Source organism: Miscanthus floridulus, chromosome 2, assembly GCF_019320115.1.
Source record: "Miscanthus floridulus cultivar M001 chromosome 2, ASM1932011v1, whole genome shotgun sequence".
In the NCBI taxonomy this organism is placed as follows: domain Eukaryota; kingdom Viridiplantae; phylum Streptophyta; class Magnoliopsida; order Poales; family Poaceae; genus Miscanthus; species Miscanthus floridulus.
In genome coordinates this window covers 43,005,985-43,032,385 of record NC_089581.1, presented here as the reverse complement: position 1 = coordinate 43,032,385, position 26,401 = coordinate 43,005,985, and the positions used below count along the sequence as shown (strand labels likewise).

The window sequence follows — 26,401 nt, the reverse complement described above, 5'->3', positions numbered from 1 at the left end:
CAGTTTCATCATCCCAACAAGTTCTGGATGGCAGACCCCGTACGACCACTGCGTCTCGGCACGGTGGTCTGGTTTGGGAGCCTAGAGTTCATGTCTCTAGGGCACGAGTATGACATGGTACTCCTCACACCCCGAGCCCCGCCTGCCGACGACGACGTCACGCACCGGCAGCCTAGGCGCAGGTGGCGCCCGAGCGGCCGCTCTCGCCACGCTCGCCGGGCAGGACGCGGGCAGGATCACCCCGATGCTACGCGAACCCAGGGCGACTCGCCGCTCTCCGCCGATATCCTACGACCAGCTGTTGGCGCAAGGTCCCTGGTTGGGGACCTGTCTAGCCTGAGCCTAGACAAGGGAAAAACGCCGGTGGCACCCGGCGACGCCTCGACATCAAGCTTCGCTCCACCACTCCCTGAGGAGCCAACTCCGGCGGAGTAAAGCCCAGTGATGGCACCATTCCCATACCCCTTCGGGTTGAGAAATGCCGCCGCCTCCTACGCTTATGCCTATGCTTCCATTCATGTGGAGCCCTTAGGACACCACCAACGCTTCGCTCTCAACTTCGACACTACCGCGTCGACTCACACCCACGCCGACTCCTCGGAGGAGGATGAGGCATGGGCCGAAGCAGATTTCTCCAACCTCCACGACTGTGAAACCATGCGCCACTTCTTGGCCGCGAGTGACTATTGCTTTGGCTACTCTGATTCTGACGATGAAGGCGCTCACGATCCCTCCCATGAGTGCTTCCATGTCAGACTTGGGATGCCAAGCATGGGCGATAAGGACGAGGGGGTGGGCAACCGTACCCCACTTCATCAGGGAACAGGCGATGCCACGCCCTCACGCATTGTCCCACCGGCAGCACGAAATGAGAACCTTGCCCTCAGACAATTTCGACGACCGGACCTGGAGCAGCTCCGTGAACTTTAGGCCAAGGTCAAGCAAGATCGACTCCTTCTGCAATAGCTCCGAAACACTCTCGAGCAGGAGCAGCAGGGCCACGGTGATGGCGGAGGAGCCCGGCAGCGGGCCCGCGATGTGCACCACTACATCAACGACGACGAAGGGGACGATCGTCCCCCAATATTCAATCGTGCTAGCCAGAATGTCGTGGCTGCAACGATGCTAGTTCGTGCGATGCCTGAGCCCTCTACCACGGAAGGGCGACGGGTTCATGGTGAGCTTCGGGATCTCCTCGAGACCACCGCGGTGCAGCAGGCCGAGAGTTTTCCCTCCCGGCGGTGTGGAGCCGCCTTGGACCTCTCTCGGCACCGCATCGGCAGGATAAGGAGGCCTCAGTTCGTCCCGAGCCCGCTCGGGCGCCAATAGCCCACGGGGTCCCCTTGCGGCTCGACCGCCTTGGCAACCAACACGAGGTGCAGGCAGACCATGAGGTGGTCAGCAGGCGACGATGCCACGATAATGAGGGGCCCGCCCGAGGCTACCATCCACACCAGGGTGGCCATTATGACAGTGAGGAGGACCGCAGTCCTTCTCCTAAACCGCCTGGTCCTCGGGTCTTCAGCAGAGCCATCCACGCTGCACATTTCCCAGCCCAGTTTCGACAACCAGCCAACCTCACAAAGTATAGCGACGAGACCAATCCCGAACTCTGGCTTGCCGATTACCATCTAGCTTGTCAGCTAGGTGGCGCGGACGATGACCTGCTCATCATCCGCAACCTCCCCTTACTCTTGTCAGACTCAGCGCGAGCCTAGCTCGAGCACCTTCCTCCCTCTCAGGTCCACGACTGGCGCGACTTGGTTAGGATCTTCGTCGGGAATTTCTAGGGCACATACGTGCGCCCTAGAAACTCCTGGGACCTTAAGAGTTGTCGCCAGAAACTAGACAAGTCTCTCCGAGACTTCATCCGGTGCTTCTCTAAATAGTGCACCGAGTTGCCCAACGTCGGCGACTCAAAGATCGTCCAGGCTTTCCTCTCCGGCACCACCTACCGAGACTTGGTCTGAGAGTTAGGCCGGAACATGCCGCGCTCGGCTGCCGCGCTCCTCGACATCGCCACCAACTTTGCCTCGGGCGAAGAGGTTGTAGGGGCCATCTTCCCCGAGAACGACGCCAAGGGGAAGCGGAGGGATGAGGCCCCCGAGGCCTCAGTTCCCCACCTCCCCAAAAGAAAGAAAAAGGGTCGCCAGGGGAAGCAGGCCGTCCTTGAGGCCGATCTGATCGTGGCCGCAGAATGCAAGAATCCCTGAGGCCCTAGGGGCCCCAGGCCCTTCGACGACATGCTTAAGAAACCCTGCCCTTACCACCAGGGCCCGGTAAAGCACGCCCTCAAGGATTGCTCCATGCTGCGGCATTACTACGCTAGGCTCGGACTCCTCGACAACGACTCCAAGCAGAAAGGCGCCGGTGACCAGGATGATGACAAGGACGACGGGTTCCCCGAGGTGCACAACGCCTTCATGATCTTTGCCGGACCCTCGGCGTGCCTTACGGCACGGCAGCGAAAGAGGGAACGCCGAGAGGTCTTCTCGATCAAGATGACCACTCCCTGGTACCTTGACTGGTCTCGGGAGGCGATCACCTTTGATCGAGATGACCACCCCAACCATGTCCCGAATCCCGAGCAGTACCCGCTCATCGTTGACCCGATCATGGCCAACACCTGGCTCACTAAGGTGTTGATGGACGAAGGCAGCGGCCTCAACATCCTCTACGCCAGCACCCTAGAGCTCTTGGAGATCGACCGGTCCAGGCTCCGAGGTGACGCCACACCTTTCCATGGCATCATGCCAGGGAAACGCACGTGACCCTCAGGCGCATCGACCTTCCCGTTTGCTTCGGCACCCCCTCCAACTACCGCAAGGAGGTCCTTACCTTCGAGATGGTTGGGTTCAGGGGAACCTACCATGCCATCCTAGGGCGGCCGTGCTACGCCAAGTTCATGGTAGTCCCCAACTATACCTACCTCAAGCTCAAGATGCCGGGTCCCAACGGTGTCATCACGATTGAGTCCACGTATGAACATGCATACGACTGCGACGTCGAGTGCATCGAGTACGCCGAGGCTCTCGCAGAGGCCAAGACCCTCATCGCCAACCTCGACCAACTCGGGGGCGAGGCACCTGACTCCAAGCATCGTGCAGGGGCGTTCGAGCCCGCGGAGGCCATCAAGCTCATCCCGGTCGACCCCGCCTACCCCGACGACTGGGCGCTGAGGATCAGTGCCACCCTCGACGTCAAATAGGAGGCCGTGCTCGTTGACTTCCTCCCTGTGAATGCTGACATGTTCACATGGAGTCCCTCGGACATGCCGGGCATACCAAGGGAGGTCGCCGAGCACGCCTTGGACATCTGGGCAAGCTCTAGACTGGTGAAGCAATGCCTACGCTGATTCGATGAGGAAAAGCGTAGGGCCATCGGCGAGGAGGTGCAGAAACTCTTGGCGGCCAGGTTCATCAAGGAAGTGTCCCACCCAGAGTGGTTGGCTAACCCCGTGTTAGTTAAGAAGAAAAATGGGAAATGGAGGATGTGTGTAGACTACACCGGTTTGAATAAAGCATGTCCAAAAGTCCCCTTCCCATTACCTCGAATCGATCAGATCGTTGACTCCACTGCGGGGTGCGAGACCATGTCTTTCCTTGATGCATATTCTGGTTACCATCAAATCAAGATGAAAAAGTCCGACCAGCTTGCGACTTCTTTCATCACCCCATTCGGCATGTACTGCTACGTGACTATGCCTTTCGGCCTCAGAAACGCAGGGGCCACATACCAGCGGTTGTAACACCTCGGGTGTTTAAAATACTAAAACCTGACATATCATCATATGCATTGCAAAGCATTTGGCATTTGGTGAAAACTTTGAGATGCATACACTAAAACAAGTTTATATTCATGTGGTATGTGTTGAATTGTATTGTTTGACTTAAATTCAAAGTTTGTTTGGATTTTTGAATTTTTTCGAGAAAACCCCGCTTTTCAGCATTTAAATCCTACCCTAAAAATTCATTTCAAAATCTAAGCATAATTTGGGGTGGATCCCAAAAGCAAAAGTGTAGAGCTTGGCAAGTTATACAAAGTTTGTTTTTGGAGTTTTTCAAGTTGTTTAGGAAAATTTTGAGTAATTCAAAAAGGCGTAATTCGGTAAATTTCCCTATTCAAATTCAAAAGTTCATTTCAAAATCTAGACCGAATTAGGGGTTGGTTATAAAAGAAAAGTTGTAGAACTTTTGATTTTGAACAACTTTTATTTTTGGAGATTTTTGAGTTGTTATACAAATTTGGGAGTAATTTGAATTTGAAACCGAATGGCAAATCTGTAAATTTGATGAACAGTACTCACCGCCCTAGCTACATGGCCGGCGATCTTCGGTTTGCTTCCAGGCGCGGTCGTGGCCGTCTTTGACATCGCGCTGGCGCGGTGAAGGCCACAGCGTAGCTTCCTTGCGCTTCTGAGCCGCTCTACTTAGCCTTGGCTGTCGCCGTTTGCCTCCGCTCTCTTGCTCTGTTTTCCCGACGCCACGGTCATAACTCCGGCGAGCTCGTGTCGATGCCGTAGTGCTTCACCGTCGTAGACAAGCTTGTCCCAGCTCCGTCTCATCCTTGCGCACCTAACCAACTAGCCCTGGTCGCTTGCCATCATCGAGAAATGCCGTTCGGCGCTTTTCTTCCTCGCGGCCGGCAGCACCACCGTGGAGTGCGCGTCGCCGTGGCTAGCACGCTACGGTGAGCCTCTGCCCTTACTGAGTCTTGCTTTGGCTTCGCCTCAATGATGTAGTGCTTTGTGAACCTTTGATTTCTCATTTTGACCACCACAGCTACCAGAGCATCGCCGTCGTCGATGATCGCTCCGCCGTGACTGCTGTCAACGTCGACCTGTGTCACCAAAGCTTATCCGGTCTCGTTCTTTGCTCCAACGTGTTCGTGGTGAGCTACTGGACCTTCCCATGCCCTCTGTTTCACCATTTTCGGCTTCATTTCACCGGCGTAGCGTAGCCGCGCCGTTAGGACCGCCATGGCCGACGTAGTGCTCGGTCCAGTCCATAGTTAGTCAAGCTTGTGCTCAAAATGGATGCGCCTAGTCTCGGGGAGGGTGTAGGTATCTTGGCCGTCGCCGTTGGACTCACCGGCGGTGAGATATCGCCGGTCAGCGCCATCATCGCCGTAGTCAAAGCGCGAGGTAGAAGATGACAAGTGGGACCCGGTTGTCAGTGACTCAACGTTCAAAATGAATTTTCTGTTTTTCAGATTTAAAGGAATAGTGCTGTAATTTGTTATTTTTGTGTAGAATTATTTAGAGCTCCAAAAATTATGAAAATTTTTGTGTGAATTCTCTATGATGTATGTTATATGAAAAATTATGAAATATTGATTTTCAGTATTTTTGGGATATGATAAAAATTGCTCAATTAATTAATAAATGACTTTCCATGATTTTTCTAGGCTTATTTATTTATCCAAAAATTATGAAATTTATTTTGCCACTTAGTCACCAGGTAATGAACATGTACTAAAATTTTGAGCTCAATTAGAATAAGTTGATTTATTTCATAATTTTGAATTAAATAATTAATTCATAAAAGCGAATAGTAACCTTTAATGATTTAGGTTTTTGTTTGGACTTTTGGATTGAGTGATGACCTTGGGTCATTAGTTGATAATGATCCTTGGCAATTGATTTGGGTGTTGTGAAAAAGGTTTAATTAGTTTGACTTGCAACTGTACCGCGAAGGAAAGTTGTATTCAAATTATTAATTTTGCATCCATCATAGAGCATCATGTTTCGTATTCCGCATCATGTTAAACATGGCATTGTTATTACGTGTAGTGAACGAAGGTGAACACGTGGTAGTGAATCAAATCGTGGAAGAAGTTTATCCGTCCGTTGTGGTCGGATCGAATACTTGTGAAACATCGCAGGAGCTGGACTTTTCCGTCAACGAAGGCAAGCCCCGGATGCATACAACCCTACCTTGTGTTTTACAAATTAATTTTGCTTCTGCTTTCCATTACTGCATTAAGTGATTAGGAGTTAAGTAAGAGCCTAAATGGTGTATTACCACCCTTGTTATTCCATATTTACCATATTACCAGTTTTAAACTCGTATATGCCTAGTTTTGCTTAGCTATGCGTAGAACGATGAAAGTCGGGTGATTACCTGCCACCTGCAAGTTTTAAATGGAACCTTGGTTATTTATGTTAGCATGTGATATGGGAATGTGGAGTAATAAATCTAGACCGGGCGGACTCGGTGAGTGTGAGCCACCAGACATGGAGGTCTTGTGAGCGGGTTCTTTCCGCCTGTGTCGATTAAGGCCCGTACCGTTGTTGAATTGCATGAGGCGAGAATTTGTAGTACTAACCACATACTCCGGTAAGCCTTAACTTGGCGATTCTATTACGAGAATGGCTACTCGCGCACTGGGAGTGGAGAGATGGCGGGAATAGCATGTACCCACGTGGCCATGGGCTAGAATGGTGGAGTACTGTATTCTCGGGTGGCGCGGACCTGTTCTTGTTTTAGAGGATCCGAGGGTAGGTTGGTATATGTAGGTCGAGGACCTGCATATGTCGTGTGGTCTGGAATCCCCAGCTGGGTTTTAATCGGTTTGAATCGTCGTTGCTCCTCGGTTATGGAGACTCAACTCACTGTTCATCATCGTAGTATTAATAACTGGAACTTGAGAATGGTTGATGAAGGTGTTGGATATGAAGTTTCATGATCTCATTACGGATCGTGTCATCTTTGTATATGCTTTTATGAAGTTTAAATTGTTAAAATAAAGAATTTTGTTAAAGAGCTTTTATGCAAAATAACTTTGATTATTGCTAAAATCATACCTTGAATCCCTGAGCCTGCATTCCTGAATTATCAGTTCTTATTTCGAGTAAGTCTTGTTGAGTACTTTTGTACTCAGGGTTCGTTGACCCTTGTTGCAGGTGAGGTTCATGAGCAGGTCTGCTTTGGACCGTGCTGCATGACTGTTATTCAATGCGATGACGATAAGTAAATGTGTGGTCCTTGGGTAGGGCAGTTAATTGTGTGTTTTGTATTATGTTATAATGCCACTCCACTACTTTGGTTTGTAATAATTATCGAACTTAGTTTGTAAGGTTTGAAATAACTGGGTTGTAAACTAAGTTACCGTAAGACTTCCGCTATTTTACTCTGATGTATATAAATATTTGAATAAATGTTGTAATACTGCAATGACTCTGTAACGTGATCCTGCTCGGAAATTGTGGATGATTCGGGGTTCCTCGAGGACACCCGACAGTCTTTTTAAGTTATTGGAAACATATGCATAAATGTCAAAGGTCGTCAGATAGTGACAGGTGCATGTGGGCCCTATAACTTAGGAGGTTCTGCCACAGAATGGTATCAGAGCGATCGTTACAAGGTTTTTGTTGTATTGTTTTACAAAAAACTTCAAAATGATTTGGATGACTAAATTTAACTTGATAGTTTGGTCCAAATTGCTTCTGACTTATCTTATTTCTTTCTCACCATTCCTTATTTGATTAAAAGGGTCTTGTGTGGTGGAGTAGTAATCTTACTATGCCCTATATAAAAATAAATGTTGTTTATGTGCATTATAAACTTTGATGTTTCTGTTCGTAAGAACGATTCATGCATCATTATTAATTCACTTGTTACTTCCTTCACCTCTTAGTCTGGAGTTGAGTAGTGAGACTGGTTTGAGTAATGTAATCCGTCATAGCTGCTCTTTAGACTTTGGTTCAAATGATTTTACTTGGATTAAATTAGTTTCCTTACAGTATGGCTCGTGCCAAGATGACGCCCCATAAGTCCACTAGACCCAAAGGAGTTCCTTGTCACCAACTTGCCCCTAGAAATGATGGTGCTAGCAGTAGCAGTTCTAGGCCTGATCCCCAAGCAGAGATACAGAGAATTTCTGCCGAGTTAGCACAAGCTACTAGAGATAGGGCTTTAGATGCTATACAGGTAGGAGAATTACAGAATCAATTGAGGCATCTCACCACCGCACACAGGAACTGCGAAAGTATGTTAGTTCATACGGTGGAGGGAAGAAATGAAGCTTGGCACAGGGAAAATGTAGCTAGAGCTAGAACTCATGAGCTAGAATTCTATGTAGAAGATTTAGAAGAACATAATACCTATCTACATGAGGAAGTTCATAGGCTTAGCAATCTACTAAACTCGAATCATGAGCCTCAAGCTGATGCCATGGACCCAGGTGTCATCCTTGCCGATGATAAGTGAATCAGAAGAGGAAGAAGAAGAAGATCCTGAAGAATTAGTAATGATCAATGAAAGTGATGATGAAGGCGGTAATAATTCTGGAATGGATACCGAGCCTGAAGTTTGAAGTAATCACGGAAAAGAGTAGAGTTGTATAATAGTTAATTATGGTTAAGCTATGTATCTTGTTTTGGTACTTATAGGGTCTGGTGTTTATAGTAGTAAACCCTATGTAATGTGTCTGGAGTAAGCTTTTGTGCAATTCAATAAAGGCTTGTGAATAAGTTTGGTTTGTTATGAGCAGATGCGTCGTACGCGGGGATCACATATTCCTGGTACTTCACAAGATGAAGATGATATCCCCAACCCACCACCAATGCCGACCAATCTGGCCGATGCTATCGCTGCATTAGTCAATGTGACTGTGGAAAATTCTCGTTTGCTTCATGAGATGGACTCAAAGTAATCAGAATCAGATGCATGGAAACCGTGGCCGCAATCATAATAGGCATGAGGCTACCTATGTGGATTTCACGGATACAAAACCCCCGGTGTTCACCAAGGCAGATGAACCACTAGGAGGCTGATGACTGGCTTAGGACCATGGAGCAGAAATTTGATCTTATTCACTGCACAGAGTTTCAGAAACCGGTGTTTGCTGCCCAACAACTTAGAGGTGCAGCTGGTGCTTGGTATGCAAATCTGATGGCCATGCAACCCGCAGGCGTTCCGTTAACTTGGACAGAATTTCGCACTGCTTTCAGAGCCCATTATATCCCGGAAGGAGTGATGGCTATGAAGCTGGATGAATTCCTTGCTTTGAAGCAAGGAGATCAAACCGTGATGCAGTATGTGGGAAGATTTAATCATCTGTCCCAATATGCATCCGAACATGTCAATACGGATGCCAAGAAAAAGAAATGGTTCATGAGAGGTCTGAATACCAAACTGCAGACAATGATGACAGCCTGTACCAATATCACTTATCATGAGGCAGTAAATATTGCAATTGCTTCAGAGTCAAAGTATCGGCAGCATAAGGAGCTCAAGAAGAAAAAGAATGTGCCGTCTGGACCTTTTGGTGGAAACCAAAAGAGGCAGAGGGTGATTTATCATCCAGTACATCATAATCGTCCTCCTTATCGCCCGCCGCAGTTCCAAGCTGGACAACAGTCAAATGTCCGTCCTGCTATAACCTATCCGAATTCACAGTCAACCAATGCTCCTGGTGGTAATGCTCCAACATCACAGGGTCACAACTATCCTGTGTTACAATTGTGGAAGGACTGGTCATTTCTCCAGGGAATGTCCATACCCTAGGCAGGCTAATCAAAATTATCAGAAGGCCCCTGCCAATCAACAACAGGGTCAGGCACTCAAACAAGAACCACAATCAAAATGCTCAGAAGGGCAAAGATGAGAGGAAGACAGGACGGGTGTTCTATATTCAAGCTGGAGAAATTCCTGAAGGAGAGTCAGTGATGATGGGTATGTTTCCTGTTGCCAATCACCCTGCAGTTATACTTTTTGATTCTGGCGCATCGCATTCATTCATCAATAGAACATTTGTCATGAAGTATGAAATTTCAATTGGGGCAACAAAGGAAAGTTTCTTTATACAGTCGCCCGGGGGACGTCTGTGTACTAAGGAAATGGTATACCAGGTACCCGTAAACCTGGGTGGGCATATTTTTCCCACTACCATGATTATCCTTAAGGATCAGGATATAGATGTAATCTTGGGAATGAATTGGATGTATCAGCATAAGGCTGTTATAGATGCTTTGAATAGGACTTTAAAAGTAAGTTTGCCTAATAGTAATTCTCAACTTCTCATCCAACTTCCAACCCTGAGAAGATCAGTGGGCAAGATTTGTGCAACTGCTGTCAAAGAGCTTAGAGATATTCCGGTAGTGTGTGAATTTCCGGATGTGTTTCCTGAGGATTTACCCGGTCTACCACCTGATAGGGATGTACAGTTCAATATAGAGTTACAACCTGGAACAGCTCCGATTTCTCGGAGAGCTTATAGGATGCCACCTAAGGAATTAGCCGAGTTGAAGGCTCAGTTACAAGAATTAATTGAGAAGGGGTTTATCCAACCTAGTTCCTCACCTTGGGGATGTCCGGCAATTTTTGTGAAAAAGAAAGATGAGACCCTGAGGTTATGTGTTGACTATCGTCCGTTGAATGAAGTGACCATCAAGAATAAGTATCCATTACCTCGGATAGATTTGCTTTTTGATCAATTGGCCGGAGCCAAAGTTTTCTCCAAGATAGATTTGAGATCAGGGTATCACCAAATTAAGATAAAGCCTGAAGATATTCCCAAAACGGCATTTACCACAAGATATGGATTATATGAATACTTAGTGATGTCTTTTGGTTTGACAAATGCTCCCGCTCATTTCATGTATCTGATGAACTCAGTATTCATGCCGAGCTAGACAAGTTTGTAGTGGTGTTTATTGATGATATACTAGTATATTCCAAGAATAAGACAGAACATGCCGAACACCTCAGAATTGTTCTAACTCGTTTGAGAGAACATCAATTGTATGCCAAGTTCAGCAAGTGTGATTTTTGGCTTAGGGAAGTGCAATTTCTTGGACATGTCTTGTCAGCCGAAGGAGTTGCAGTTGATCCCGGCAAAGTGAGGGATGTGCTTGATTGGAAACCGCCAACCACAGTTCATCAAGTTCGGAGTTTTCTTGGATTGGCGGGGTATTACCGTCGGTTTATTCCAGAATTCTCTAAAGTATCAAAACCTATAACTGAATTGTTGAAGAACCAAGTCAAGTTTGTCTGGTCATCAGATTGTGAAGAGGCTTTCCAGACTTTGAAAAGGCTATTGACTACTGCACCAGTGTTAGCTCAACCTGATATCGAGAAGCCGTTTGATGTTTATTGTGATGCTTCAGGTATTGGTATTGGATGTGTGTTGATGCAAGAAGGCCGAGTCATTGCCTATGCGTCCAGACAACTTAAGCAACATGAAGAACACTATCCTACTCATGATTTGGAGTTAGCAGCTGTGGTTCATGCTCTGAAGATTTGGCGGCATTACCTGCTTGGTAATACGTGCCATATATATACAGACCACAAGAGCTTAAAGTATATCTTCACTCAGTCAGAATTAAACATGCGACAAAGAAGATGGTTAGAACTGATTAAGGATTATGATTTGGAAGTACATTATCACCCGGGTAAAGCAAATGTGGTTGCAGATGCCCTCAGTCGCAAAAGTTATTGCAACTGTCTGACAGTGAGAACAATGGGTCTGAATTTATGTCAAGAAATGGAGAAGTTGAATGTAGAAGTAATTCAACAAGGAAGTTTGACCAACATAATTGTTGAAGCTACTATTCGAGATCAAGTTATTGCTGCTCAAAAGGAAAACAAGGGTATAGCCCATATCAAGGAAAGAGTCAGGGATGGAAAAGCAGAATGCTTTTAGCATAGATGATGAAGATGTGTTATGGTTCAAGGATCGCCTGGTGGTACCAAAAGTTCCTGAGTTGCGGCAGTCAATTCTAGATGAGGCACATGCTACTAGGTTATCTATCCATCCGGGAAGCAACAAGATGTACCATGACTTGAAACAAAGATTTTGGTGGACTAAAATGAAAATAGAGATTGCTAGATATATAGCAAAGTGTGATACTTGTCAAAAGGTGAAAGCCATACATTTGAGGTCTGCTGGTGAATTACAACCATTGCCTATTCCATCTTGGAAGTGGGAGGACATAAGTATGGACTTTATTGTTGGTCTACCCAAGACATCAAAGGGATTTGACTCAGTATGGGTTATTGTAGATCGACTCACTAAGTCAGCACATTTTCTTCCAGTCAAGACCATATATCCTACGATCCAATATGCCAAAATGTATTTGGCAAGAATCATGAGTCTCCATGGGGTACCCAAGACTATAGTGTCAGATAGGGGTACACAGTTTGTCTCCAGCTTTTGGAAACACTTACATGCTTCGTTAGGTACCAAACTTCTGTATAGTACAGCTTATCATCCGCAGACTGATGGGCTAGACTGAAAGAGTCAATCAAGTACTTGAAGACATGTTAAGATGTTGTGCCCTTAACTATTCTAATAAGTGGGATGAGTGCTTACCTTTGGCCGAGTTCTCATACAATAATAGTTATCAGGAAAGCATTAGAATGGCTCCATTTGAAGCACTCTATGGCCGTAGATGCAGAACATCGTTGAGTTGGTCTGAGCCTGGAGAAAGAAGATTCTTTGGAGTTGACCTTGTGAAAGAGAACAGAAGACAAGGTTAGGCAAATACAGAGTAATCTGAAGATAGCTCAGTCCCACCAAAAGAGTTATGCGGATAGACGACGGAGACCATTGGTATTCAACAAAGGAGATTTTGTATATCTGAAAGTATCACCAATGAAGGGAGTTAACCGTTTTGGTGTTAAAGGAAAGTTGGCACCCCGATATATTGGGCCGTATCAAATTCTGGAGAGGTATGGAAAAGTGGCATATCGCTTGAAATTACCTGAACATCTCACAGCTGTGCATGATGTGTTCCATGTTTCTCAATTGAAGAAGTGTCTCCGAGTGCCTAAACAGAATGTTGAAGTTGAAGGAGTGGGACTAGAGCCGGATTTAACTTATTCCGAATATCCTATCCGAGTGTTAGATCAGAAAGATCGTGTTACTCGAAGACGGACAATCAAGTTCTATAAAATACAATGGAATCAACATTCAGAAGAAGAGGCTACTTGGGAATCAGAAGATTACTTGTTAGAAAAGTTTCCAGAGTTTCTAGCGTCAATATAGAATAGAATAATGTTAGTTGAGCTTGGTTATTACAAATTGTGTTTTGTAAAAGAACCTCAGTTGTTTTATGGAAAAGTTCTGGATGTTTTTGGATTGACACATTTCCTTTTCCATTACTTACTCTATGGCTTTGAATCTCGGGGCGAGATTTCTTTTAGGGGGAAGGATTGTAACACCTCGGGTGTTTAAAATACTAAAACCTGACATGTCATCATATGCATTGCAAAGCATTTGGCATTTGGTGAAAACTTTGAGATGCATACACTAAAACAAGTTTATATTCATGTGGTATGTGTTGAATTGTATTGGTTGACTTAAATTCAAAGTTTGTTTGGATTTTTGAATTTTTCGAGAAAACCCCGCTTTTCAGCATTTAAATCCTACCCTGAAAATCCATTTCAAAATCTAAGCATAATTTGGGGTTGATCCCAAAAGCAAAAGTGTAGAGCTTGGCAAGTTATACAAAGTTTGTTTTTGGAGTTTTTCAAGTTGTTTAGGAAAATTTTGAGTAATTCAAAAAGGCGTAATTCGGTAAATTTCCCTATTCAAATTCAAAAGTTCATTTCAAAATCTAGACCGAATTAGGGGTTGGTTATAAAAGCAAAGTTGTAGAACTTTTGATTTTGAACAACTTTTATTTTTGGAGATTTTTGAGTTGTTATACAAATTTGGGAGTAATTTGAATTTGAAACCGAATGGCAAATCTGTAAATTCGATGAACAGTACTCACCGCCCTAGCTACATGGCCGGCGATCTTCGGTTTGCTTCCAGGCGCGGTCGTGGCCAGTCTTTGACATCGCGCTGGCGCGGTGAAGGCCACAGCGTAGCTTCCTTGCGCTTCTGAGCCGCTCTACTTAGCCTTGGCCTGTCGCCGTTTGCCTCCGCTCTCTTGCTCTGTTTTCCCGACGCCACGGTCATAACTCCGGTGAGCTCGTGTCGATGCCGTAGTGCTTCACCGTCGCAGACAAGCTTGTCCCAGCTCCGTCTCATCCTTGCGCACCTAACCAACTAGTCCCTGGTCGCTTGCCATCATCGAGAAACGCCTGTTCGGCGCTTTTCTTCCTCGCGGCCGGCAGCACCACCGTGGAGTGCGCGTCGTCGTGGCTAGCACGCTACGGTGAGCCTCTGCCCTTACTGAGTCTTGCTTCGGCTTCGCCTCAATGATGTAGTGCTTTGTGAACCTTTGATTTCTCATTTTGACCACCACAGCTACCGGAGCATCGCCGTCGTCGATGATCGCTCCGCCGTGACCTGCTGTCAACGTCGACCCTGTGTCACCAAAGCTTATCCGGTCTCGTTCTTTGCTCCAACGTGTTCGTGGTGAGCTACTGGACCTTCCCATGCCCTCTGTTTCACCATTTTTCGGCTTCATTTCACCGGCGTAGCATAGCCGCACCGTCATGGACCGCCATGGCCGACGTAGTGCTCGGTCCTAGTCCATAGTTAGTCAAGCTTGTGCTCAAAATGGATGCGCCTAGTCTCGGGGAGGGTGTACGTATCTTGGCCGTCGCCGTTGGACTCACCGGCGGTGAGATATCGCCGGTCAGCGCCATCATCGCCGTAGTCAAAGCGCGAGGTAGAAGATGACAAGTGGGACCCGGTTGTCAGTGACTCAACGTTCAAAATGAATTTTCTTTTTTTCAGATTTAAATGAATAGTGCTGTAATTTGTTATTTTTGTGTAGAATTATTTAGAGCTCCAAAAATTATGAAAATTTTTGTGTGAATTCTCTATGATGTATGTTATATGATAAAAATTTGAAATATTGATTTTCAGTATTTTTGGGATATGATAAAAATTGCTCAATTAATTAATAAATGACTTTCCATGATTTTTCTAGGCTTATTTATTTATCCAAAAATTATGAAATTTATTTTGCCACTTAGTCACCAGGTAATGAACATGTACTAAAATTTTGAGCTCAATTAGAATAAGTTGATTTATTTCATAATTTTGAATTAAATAATTAATTCATAAAAGCGAATAGTAACCTTTAATGATTTAGGTTTTTGTTTGGACTTTTGGATTGAGTGATGACCTTGGGTCATTAGTTGATAATGATCCTTGGCAATTGATTTGGGTGTTGTGAAAAAGGTTTGATTAGTTTGACTTGCAACTGTACCGCGAAGGAAAGTTGTATTCAAATTATTAATTTTGCATCCATCATAGAGCATCATGTTTCGTATTCCGCATCATGTTAAACATGGCATTGTTATTACGTGTAGTGAACGAAGGTGAACACGTGGTAGTTAATCAAATCGTGGAAGAAGGTTAATCCGTCTGTTGAGGTCGGATCGAATACTTGTGAAACGTCGCAGGAGCTCGGACTTTTCCGTCAACGAAGGCAAGCCCCGGATGCATACAACCCTACCTTGTGTTTTACAAATTAATTTTGCTTTTGCTTTCCGTTACTGCATTAAGTGATTAGGAGTTAAGTAAGAGCCTAATTGGTGCATTACCACCCTTGTTATTCCATATTTACCATATTACCAGTTTTAAACTCGTATATGCCTAGTTTTGCTTAGCTATGCGTAGAACGATGAAAGTCGGGTGATTACCTGTCCACCTGCAAGTTTTAAATGGAACATTGGTTAATTATGTTAGCATGTGATATGGGAATGTGGAGTAATAAATCTAGACCGGGCGGACTCGGTGTGTGTGAGCCACAAGACATGGAGGTCTTGTGAGCGGGTTCTTTCCGCCTGTGTCGATTAAGGCACGTACCGTTGTTGAATTGCATGAGGTGAGAATTTGTAGTACTAACCACATACTCCGGTAAGCCTGAACTTGGCGATTCTATTACGAGAATGGCTACTCGCGCACTAGGAGTGGAGAGATGGCGGGAATAGCGTGTACCCATGTGGCCATGGGCTGGAATGGTGGAGTACTGTATTCTCGGGTGGCGCGGACCCTGTTCTTGTTTTAGAGGATCCGAGGGTAGGTTGGTATATGTAGGTCGGGGACCTGCATATGTCGTGTGGTCTGGAATTCCCAGCTGGGTTTATAATCGGTTTGAATCGTCGTTGCTCCTCGGTTATGGAGACTCAACTCACTGTTCATCATCGTAGTATTAATAACTGGAACTTGAGAATGGTTGATGAAGGTGTTGGATATGAAGTTTCATGATCTCATTACGGATCGTGTCATCTTTGTATATGATTTTATGAAGTTTAAATTGTTAAATAAAGAATTTTGTTAAAGAGCTTTTATGCAAAATAACTTTGATTATTGCTAAAATCATACCTTGAATCCCTGAGCCTGCATTCCTGAATTATCAGTTCTTATTTCGAGTAAGTCTTGTTGAGTACTTTTGTACTCAGGGTTCGTTGACCCTTGTTGCAGGTGAGGTTCATGAGCAGGTCTGCTTTGGACCATGCTGCATGACTGTTGTTCAATGCGATGACGATAAGTAAATATGTGGTCCTTGGGTAGGGCAGTTAATTGTGTGTTTTGTATTATGTTATAATGCCACTCCACTACTTTGGTTTGTAATAATTATCGAACTTAGTTTGTAAGGTTTGAAATAACTGGGTTGTAAACTAAGTTACCGTAAGACTTCCGCTATTTTACTCTGATGTATATAAATATTTGAATAAATGTTGTAATACTACAATGACTCTGTAACGTGATCCTGCTCGGAAATTGTGGATGATTCGGGGTTCCCCGAGGACACCCGACAGTCTTTTTAAGTTATTGGAAACATATGCATAAATGTCAAAGGTCGTCAGACAATGACAGGTGCATGTGGGCCCTATAACTTAGGAGGTTCTGCCACAGCGGTGCATGACCCAGGTCTTTGGCGACCACATTGGGTGAACCGTTGAGGCCTATGTGGACGACATCGTGGTCAAGACCAGAAAGGCCGAGGATCTCGTCGACGACTTGAAGATAGCCTTCAAATGCCTTAGAGAGAAGGGCATCAAGCTCAATCCCGAGAAGTGTGTGTTCGGGGTCCCCCAAGGCATGCTCTTGGGATTCATAGTCTCGGAACGCGGCATCGAAGCCAACACAGAGAAGGTCTCGGCCGTAACCAGCATGGGACCAATCAGAGACCTCAAGGGGGTGCAGAGGGTCATGGGATGCCTTGCGGCCCTGAGCCGCTTCATCTCGTGCCTTGGCGAAAAAGGCCTGCCTCTGTACCACCTCTTGAGAAAATCCGAACGTTTTTCCTGGACCCCCGAGGCTGAAGAAGCCCTCACCAAGCTCAAAGCACTGCTCACCAATCCTCCCGTCCTGGTACCGCTGGCCAGAGACGAGACCCTCTTACTCTACATCACCGCAACGACCCAAGTGGCCAGCGCTGCCGTAGTAGTAGAGAGGCAGGAAGAGGGGCATGCTCTACCCATCCAACGACCTGTCTACTTCATTAGCGAAGTACTCTTCGAGACCAAAACACGATACCCCCATGTCCAGAAGTTGATCTACGCTGTAGTCTTGGCTCGACGCAAGCTGCGTCACTACTTTGAGTCTCACCCAGTAACCGTGGTGTCATCTTTCCCCTGGGAGAGATAATCCATAATCGAGAGGCTTCGGGTAGGATAGCCAAGTGGGCCGTCGAACTCATGGGGGAAGCCCTGACCTTTGCGCCTCAGAAAAAAGCAATAAAGTCTTAGGTCTTGGCCGATTTTGTGGTCGAGTGGACCGACACCCAATTGCCACCTGCTCAAGTCCAGACAGAATGCTGGACCATGTACTTCGACGGGTCTTTGACAAAGACCGAGGCAGGCGTGGGTCTGCTCTTCATCTCGCCCCTCGGAGTACACATGCGCTACATGGTTTGGCTCCATTTTGCCGCCTCCAACAACATAGCTGAATATGAGGCCCTCGTCAACGGCCTGCTGATCGCCATCGAACTTGGAGTACGGCATCTCGACATCCAGGACGATTCGCAGCTCGTCATCGATCAAGTCATGAAGGAGTCAAACTGCCTAGACCCCAAAATGGAGGCATACTGCAAGCTGGTACGCCACCTAGAAGACAAGTTCGACGGTCTCGAGCTCAACCACATCGCGCGAAAATACAACGAGGCCGCGGACGAACTGGCAAAGATGGCCTCGGCATGGGCTCCGGTCCCCCCGAACATCTTTGCCAGGGACCTCCACAAGCCTTCCATCGACTATGCCTCGGCAGCAGAAGAGGGCCCATCAGCCGAAACCACCACGAGGCTCGATGCCCCCTCTGCTGCCGAGACTCTCTCGACCAAGCCCGAGGTCATGGAAGTCAACACCGAGCCTCCCTAGACCAACCAGGACGCGGACTGGCGAACCCCGTTCCTTAATTGGCTTGCTTAGGGAGAGCTTCCTAGTGATAGGACCGAAGCTCGACGGCTTGCGCGGCGAGCCAAGACTTACGTCCTCTACAATGGTGAATTGTACAGGCGAAGTCCCTCCGGTGTCCTCCAATGATGCATCACCGCTGAGGCAAGCTGAGCCCTGCTTTGGGACTTGCACGCAGGGGCCTACGAGCACCATGCGGTGCCTCGGACGCTCATCGGAAATGCCTTCTGCCAAGGGTTCTACTGGCCGACGGCGGTTGCCGATGCCACCAAGCTAGTATGCTCCTGCAAAGGATGCTAGTACTATGCTCGGCAGACGCACCTCCCGGCCCTGGCCCTCCAAACCATCCCCATTACGTGGCCATTCGCCGTGTGGGGGCTCGACATGGTCGGGCCTCTACAAAAGGCCCCCGGGGGCTACACTCATCTACTGGTAGCAATCGACAAGTTCTCCAAATGGATTGAGGCTCGTCTGATCAATCGAATCAAATCCAAGCAAGTAGTGTTGTTCTTCACTGACATTATCCACAGGTTTGGGGTCCCTAACACCATCATCACCGACAATGGGACACAGTTCACCGGCAAAAAATTCTTGACGTTCTGCGACGACCACCACATCCGTGTGGCCTGGTCGGCCATAGGACACCCAAGGACCAACGGCCAAGTAGAACGTGCCAACGGCATGATCCTACAAGGCCTCAAGCCAAGAATTTACAACCGGTTGAAGAAGTTTGGCAAGAAATGGCTCGTCGAACTCCCATCGGTCATTTGGAGCCTGAGGAACACTCCAAGCCGAGCCACAGGGTTCACGCCTTTCTTCTTGGTCTATGGGGCCGAGGCCATCCTCCCCACTGACTTGGAATATGGTTCCCCAAGGCTACAGGCCTATAACGAACAAAGCAACCGCACCACCCAAGAGGACGCCCTCGACCAACTGGAGGAAGCCCGAGACGTCACGCTGCTGCACTCGGCTAAATACCAGCAAACCCTACGGCGCTATCAGGCCCAATGCATCCGAAGCCGAGACTTGAAAGTAGGCGACCTGGTGTTGAGGCTGGCGTAGAGCAACAAGGGTCGCCACAAGCTGACCCCACCATGGGAAGGACCGTACATCATCGCCCAAGTGCTGAAGCCTAGGACCTACAAGCTAGCCAACAAGAAGGGCGAAATCTTCACCAATGCTTGGAATATATAACAGCTACGTCGCTTTTACCCTTAAAATTCCAAGCATTGTATATATTATTTCTCGGAATACAATTGAAAAGCGTTCTTTAGTTGTTCTAATTTTTCGAGAAACCCCCCCGAGCCCATCGTGGGTCTCGGCAATACGATGACACTGTAAGGGAGACTCGGCTCTGCCTCCGTAGAACCGAATCTCCCTCGGGGGCTAGATGGGGGATTCCCCCCTAAGTCCCACGCACCATTTTTAGTTGTTTTTCGAAAAAAAATTCCTACGCCAAACCCTCTAGCATGCTCTGACGAATCGGTTGTGAAAAACCCAAGGACCGAAAGCCCGTCTCAGGGCCAGAAGGCCGGTAGAGTCATGAGACGACCTAAGCCTCTGGGCTACGGCGCTCCCTCACCACCTTTCGCCCAGGGGACGGCTTAGGCTCCAAGGAGGTTTTTTGCGAAGAAATCTGATCAGAGACAACAAGAGGGCAGAGGCTCAGAAACACAAGACAAACGATTAAAGAAACACGAGTACTTCAAAAAGAAAGGCCTCCACGGCCACAAACGTTACGATACATAGTTAATTCCTATTCTATTTATATGGCCTCTTAGGCCCAGGTCACGCTCAAGGCCTCCAGCATCGATAGACGGCGGAGGAGCGACCACCTCCTCTTTGAATAGCTTGGCCAATGCCATACCGGGGCCCTCTGCCGCCTCCATCAGCTTCGCAACCGCCTCGTCAGCCTCCTCGTCATCGTCGGGCAGGACATAGCCATCGTTGATGGCTTGGAGGTCAACGCCTATATAGTGCGAGGCGATGACGGCTAGCGCACGCTTGACGCCCGTATGCAGCGCTCCTCAGAGCCGCTCACGTACTTGACCGCTCAATGCAATCAGATGGCTCCGAAGGGAGCTGCCCGATTGAACCCCCTCGACCTCCAAGGCCTCGCAGGCAGTGCGGGCGGCACTCTTCAGTGCCTTGTGCTCCCTGATCTTGGTCTCGAGCACCGCCTGCACCGCGACGGAAGCCTCGGTTGCCTGGGTAACCTCCGCCTCCGACTCTGCGCCACAGGAAATGAAACGGGGTTGAGCGCAAAGGAAAACAAGCTAAATAGGGATGGAAGCCTACGAAACTCACCCTTGGCCTTTAGCTCCTAGCGTTGGGCCTCGACCCAAGAGGCCTCGGCTTTCTCCTTTAGGCGCTGGGCCTCGACCTGAGAAGCCTCGGCAGCCCTGGAAGCTTCATTTCCTAGGTCTGTGTCACACCAGGAAGTTAGGGAGCGAAGATAAGAAAAAACAAATAAAACGAGGGGACTAGGACTCACCCTCGGCCTTTCCCCTCCAAACCATAGCTTTGGTTCGCGAGGCCTCAGCCGCTACAAGGGCCTCATCCAAAGTGCCTTTCGTCAGCTGGTGCGCACTCTGTTCCGCTCCTAGCTGCCCAGCAACAGCCTTGCCCAAGGCCGTAGCTTCTTCGGCTCGAGACCTAAAGGCATCCTGATCACTGGCCACGTGGGTGAGCTCCTCCTCCAACTCCTTGACCCGCGCCGCCAGAGGGGCGAGCTGCTCCTGAGCCGTGGCCACCTCGACCTTCGTATTGGCACAACGAAGGCGAAGGTCCTCCACCTCTACGCTCCGCGCCGATAGGAGCTTGTTGGCGCCTGCAAGAAGGCCCTTCTACCGCTGAAGCTGGTCCCAGACGTCCCTCTCCCGCTGGAGAAAGACTGACTTCCCAAGGGATCGGGTCTTGAGCTCCTAGGGGAAACAGAACAGGGGTCAATCCCTACAAAGAAAACTCAGAAAAAGACCACCGCATGAGAAAAGAAAGCACGAACCTGGGCGACTCTAGGCAGATCATTGGCCACCACGGACAGCGCCGTCCGTAATGACCGCTCCGCCAACTGGTGCTACTGCTTGAACATGCCCCAGCGACCGCCCTCGGCCGTGTCCTCGAGGGCAAACAGAGGCTTCACCCCAGGGTCGTCCTAGCTCTGCCACAGGACACACGGGTGATCCCACCCGCGGGGCTCAGGTCGTACTTGCACGAGGGCCATCTCCTACGCCCAGGAAGTATCATCAGAGGAGATCGGAAGGACCTCCACCTCCCGGGCACTTTCTTGCAACAACGGTGGGCCTTGAACCAAGGGTGCCACCGAGGCCTCCGCGGCCTTCATCTCCACTTCCTGGGCCGATAGCCTCGCCACGATCACGTCAGCTTCGGTGGTCCCGGGGGCTCTGGCCTCTGCCATCATGACCTCGGTGGTCCCGGGGGCTCCGGCCTCCGCCATCGTGGCCTCGGTGGTCCCGGGGGCTCCGGCCTCTGCTATCATGGCCTCGGTGGTCGCGAGGGCTCCGGTGCCCATCGCAGCGGCCTCGATGGTCCTAGGCGCCGCGGCCTCCATCGTCCTGGCCTGTGAAATGCTGAGGACCTCGATCCCAGTGGTCTCGGTGGCCAAGGGAACCTCAGCCGCATCCGACCCATGGGCCTCACCATCGCAGGGCGGAGGCGCTCCCTCCCCCGCCTGTGTTAGGGCTGCCTCGGTAGCCCCTCACCAATGCCACACCACATTGCAGGGTGGCTTGCGCCTTTGCCACCCAGTGGGCGGTGGAGCCAGGGTTAACCTTGAGCGCTTTTAGGGGTGCCAAGGTAGGCACCTCCATAGGCCACTTTTGGCTAAGGACAAAATGTTTACAAGGTCAGCACAAGACAAAAGAACAAACAGAAAGCACTGCGGCTCAACCGAAAATACACCTACCTCGAGCGAGGCTGTAATCGCTTTGGCACGAGGACCCTTGTCTATGTAGGCGGTGGCGGCGGCAGAGGCACGGCCTCCGTGTTCATTGGCACCGGTTGGTCCTCGATGGACCCTGACGCCCCCTCGACCCTCTACGGGGGCAGTTGCGTCGCCCCCGCCGCCACCTGCTCCACCGCAGTCGCCGAGCCCACTATGCTGACGGCACGCTTGCCCAACGCCCGCTCCTCGGGCGTGTCGACCTCGGCCCCGAGGTGGGCAACCGCTGACCCCGAGGTGGCTCCTCCTCCTCCTCTTGGGAGCACCGGGCTACTGGCCGATGCCCCGGGCACCGTCTCCCCTACGTCAGGGAGATGGTCCAAGGGACCCCGCCCCATCTCGCCCTTGTCATCCCCATCCAAGGCATCCATCGATATCGATGGCGACGGAGACTCCTCCAATGGGAGGCCATCCTTCCTTTGCTGCCGGCGGCGCTTATCTAGTTGCTCGCGCGCGAGGATCTTCTTCGTGCGCTTCGCCGCCTTCGCGTCGTTCTGCTTTTTCTGCGCCTCGGCGTGCGCCCAATTGATCGCCCGCCACCTCGCATCCTCGGGAATGGGCGGCGGAGAGGCGCGCACGTCCCTCATCCCCTGCAGGAATGACGAATGCGCATAAGAGAATGAGAAGTAAAGAGAAACGGAGGAGGCTCAGGGGCTACAGCGGCGCGTGACTTACCAGCGAGAGGAACCCCCACGATGGGCGCATCGCGATGGGCGCTAGGTTGCTGCCCCTCAGCTTTGCCTCCACCATCTCCCCCACCCAGCAAAGAATTTCCCCATCAAAAAGGGCGGAGGAGGACATCTAGATGCCCTCGTTTGGCTCACCCGGACTCATCTTGAACAGGCGCCGCCGCCGAGCCATCAGCGGCAGCACCCTCCGATGGTGGAAGGTAGCCACGACCATGGCCGCAGTAAGGCCACGGCCCCGTAGCCTCTCCAGCCCCTCTAGAAGCGGCTGCAGCTTGGGTTGATCCTCCCTCGGGACGCTGTACTTCCACCTCTCCGGGCAGCTCCCCACAATCCACCCAGTGTAGGGGGAAGTCCACCATCGTCATTGCGGAGATAGAACCAGCTCGTGTACCATCGATGATTGGATGACACGAGCTGGGCCGAGATGTAGAGGTGCTGGCGGTCCTGACGCACTTGGAGAGTGCAGCCGCCGTCCCTCACCGCTTTCCTCATGCCCGTCGGCTTAGTGGTATGCCCTGCCCGGAAGAGATGGAGCCACAACTCCTAATGGGGAGCAATCCCCAAGTACCCCTCGCAGACAGCGACGAAGATGGCCGCCTACGCGATGGAGTTGGGGTTGAAGTTGTGGAGCTCCACACCATAGTAGTGCGGGAGCGCCCACATGAACCGATCCGCCGGAACGCCGAGGCCATGCTTGTGAAAGGAGACGAAGCTCACAACGTAACCGTCGTGAGGCCTCGGCTCTGGCTCGCCCGATGGAGCGATCCACTCCGGCCTGTTGGGGTCCATCACCGGATGAAGGAGTCCACCGTCGACGAGCAACTAAAGCATCTCCACGGTGATGTCAGATGGAACCCAAGGGTCCGCCTCGATGACAACGGTGTCGCCGGCCATGAGTGCGGTGGAGGGTTCGAATGCGGCGGTGAGTTTGTCTCTCTCTCTCTCTCTCTCTAGCATGCCCTTCTCCCTTCTTCTTCCTGGCGCCCGCTGCTCTAGCGACGGCTCGATGGGGATAGAGCTAATGTAGGCAAGGTAAGGTGGGGAGGGGCGAGGCTCGTTGCGTATTTATGCAGGGTAAAGGTGAAACAGATGGGCGATGAAATCGGGGAAGTTTCCCCCAGATCCGATGCGGTTAACCTCAATCCAATTTTACCGCCCACGTGCCCACCTTTTCCTCATTAATTGCGGGAATAGTTATGTCCCATCCGCTGACACCACATCATGCCCAACCGCTACGGCAGTAGGCGTTGTTTCGTCTCCCTAGAAAACCACCTCAAAAGGCGCGCCAGCTGTTGCCGAGCCGATAGGGAAGATATTCCCCCCGCCCTATTCCTTTCAGATGAAGGAACCGAGCGCTGAGCCTATTACGGTCTAGGGGTTCGAAGGCTGGGCCCCTAGGGGTTTTGACAGCCGCCCCAGGGCAACAGAGTCAGGGATGACCACGGGGCCCTAAGTCGTGTCCGAGACTAGCAGGGAGGTCTCTGAATGGGATCCCACCGTAGGGAGGCGCCAAGCCACCAGGGCCTAGCGAACGGCCTCAGCACCCACTAGAGAAACCCTTTGGTACTCTTGGAGTGCATCTCTAGACCACTAGCCGTCCCCTAGCGAATAGGGCACGGGCCTCCACTCGGACTTACCCGATAACAACTCATCGGAAGTGCCACCGCTCGTGCCCACCAAGGGTAGCCTAGCACATTCCAGCCCTCCTTTCGAGCAAAAAGGAAGCGTGAGGGTCTTACAAAAAGCCAGGGAACCCCTGACGGACCTCTTGCTCCGTGCAGAGGCTAAGGGGCTCTTCCTGCAACCTTGCCGAGACCTAGCGACCCCGGCTCACCATCAAGGGGGCTCGGCAAAACAACCCCTCCTTCCGAGTGAAAAGGAAGCGCGAGGGTCGTACAAAAAGCTAGGGGAGCTCCTGACAGCCCTCTCGCTCCGTGCAGAGGCTAGGGAGCCCTTCCTGTAGATATGCCAAGACCCCACAACCTAGGCTCGCACCCAAGGGGGCCTCGGCAAACAAACCCTCACGCGCGAGGGGCATACAAAAAGCCAGGGGAACTCCCAACGGCCCTCTCACTCCGTGTAGAGGCTAGGGGGCTCTTCCTATAACCTTTCTAAGACCTGATAGCCAAGGCTCACACCCGAATGGGCTTGACAAATGACCCCTCCGTCTAAACGAAAAGGATATGTGAGGGTTGAACAAAAAAGCCAGGGGGACCCCTGACCGTCCTCTCGCTCTGGGCGGAGGCTCAGGGGCTCCTCCTGCACCCAAGACAAAGACAAACGACCTAAGCCCATGCTAGAAGTTTCGGTACAAACACGATAAAGGACACCAAGCCCGTTACGGTCCAGGAGTTCGAAGGCTAGGCCCCCTAGGGTTTCGACAGCCACCCCAGGGCAACAGAGTTAGGGACGACTATGGGCAAGCCCATGTATGGCCAAGGCCCGAGCAAACGATCGCTCGGGGCATCCTAAGTCATGTCCGAGACCGACAGGGAGGTCTCTGAATGGGATCCCACCGTAGGGAGGCACTGAGCCACCGGGGCCCAGTGAACGGCCTTGGCACCCACTAGAGAAACCCTCCGGTACTCTTGGAGCACATCTCTGGACCACTAGCCGTCCCCTAGCGAATGGGGCACGGGCCTCCACTCGGACTTACCCGATAACAGCTCACCGGAAGTGCCACCGCTCGTGCCCACCGAGGGTAGCCTGGCACATTCCACCCCTTGTTCTGAGCGAAAAGGAAGCATGAGGGTCGCACAAAAAGTCAGGGGCACCCCTGATCGCCCTCTTGCTTCATGCAGAGGCTCGGGGGCTCTCCCTGCGACCTTGCCAAAACCCCGCGACCCAAACTCACACTTGTGGGCTCGGCAAATACGATAAAAACTCCTCACTCAAACACAAAAAAAAGCCCCTAGAGGAGTAAATCCACTCCTCCAAGGCCTCGGGGGCTACACCCAGCGGGTGCGCTCGCGCGCACCCATCGAAACCTTAAGAAGCAAAACACAATCCCTACAAGAGCGGCTGCAAGCCAAGTCTCGACAAACCCTTAGGGAGAGTGCACGCACTCCCCCTAAGGCTCGGGGGCTACTGTCGGGTACCATAAAATGGGGTACCCCGAGCGTACACCAAAAGAGTCACTTAAATCCCATCAACAACGAAGCCAAAAGGTAAGCCATGGGTTCATCACCAGCCCCGTCCGAGCCCACAGGCTCTCCGCCTCGCCTTAGGCCTTGCACGGGAGGTCTTGACGCCCTGACGAAATCTCCGCCTCGTGTGAGGTCTCTTGCGGGAGGCCTCGGCAAGGAGCCCAATCTCCGTCTCGCCCGAGGCCCCGTGCGTATAGCCTCGAATGAGACAGCTATTCTCCGTATCGCTCGAGGCTGGCTTGTCAATAACCCGTTGCTCCTGCCTCGACCAGTCTTCCTAACAGCATGTCACGTCCTATTAATGCGTCAACCACTCCCGCAATCTCAGTCGGACAACGG

At 50.2% G+C, this 26,401-nt stretch overlaps 1 protein-coding gene across 1 annotated transcript; it reads right to left on the bottom strand.

Moving 5' to 3' along the window:
• Positions 1 to 20,293: 20,293 nt before the first annotated feature.
• On the bottom strand, positions 20,294 to 21,837 carry LOC136536419 (uncharacterized). The gene is made up of 3 exons (XM_066528726.1): positions 21,532 to 21,837; positions 20,836 to 21,025; positions 20,294 to 20,496 (listed from the first exon to the last, which is right to left on the bottom strand). The coding sequence occupies exons 1-3, from the start codon at positions 21,835 to 21,837 to the stop codon at positions 20,294 to 20,296; spliced, it is 699 nt and encodes a 232-aa protein (XP_066384823.1).
• Between the last annotated feature and the right edge of the window lie 4,564 nt (positions 21,838 to 26,401).

Coding starts and splice junctions, on each gene's coding strand:
- LOC136536419 (XM_066528726.1), bottom strand. CDS start 21,837: ATGGAGGCCGCGGCGCCTAGGACCATCGAGGCCGCTGCGATGGGCACC. Junction 21,026..21,531: donor AAAGTGCCCGGGAGGTGGAG/GTCCTTCCGATC, acceptor GCCAATACGAAG/GTCGAGGTGGCCACGGCTCA. Junction 20,497..20,835: donor TGCGCACCAGCTGACGAAAG/GCACTTTGGATG, acceptor CCTGTGGCGCAG/AGTCGGAGGCGGAGGTTACC.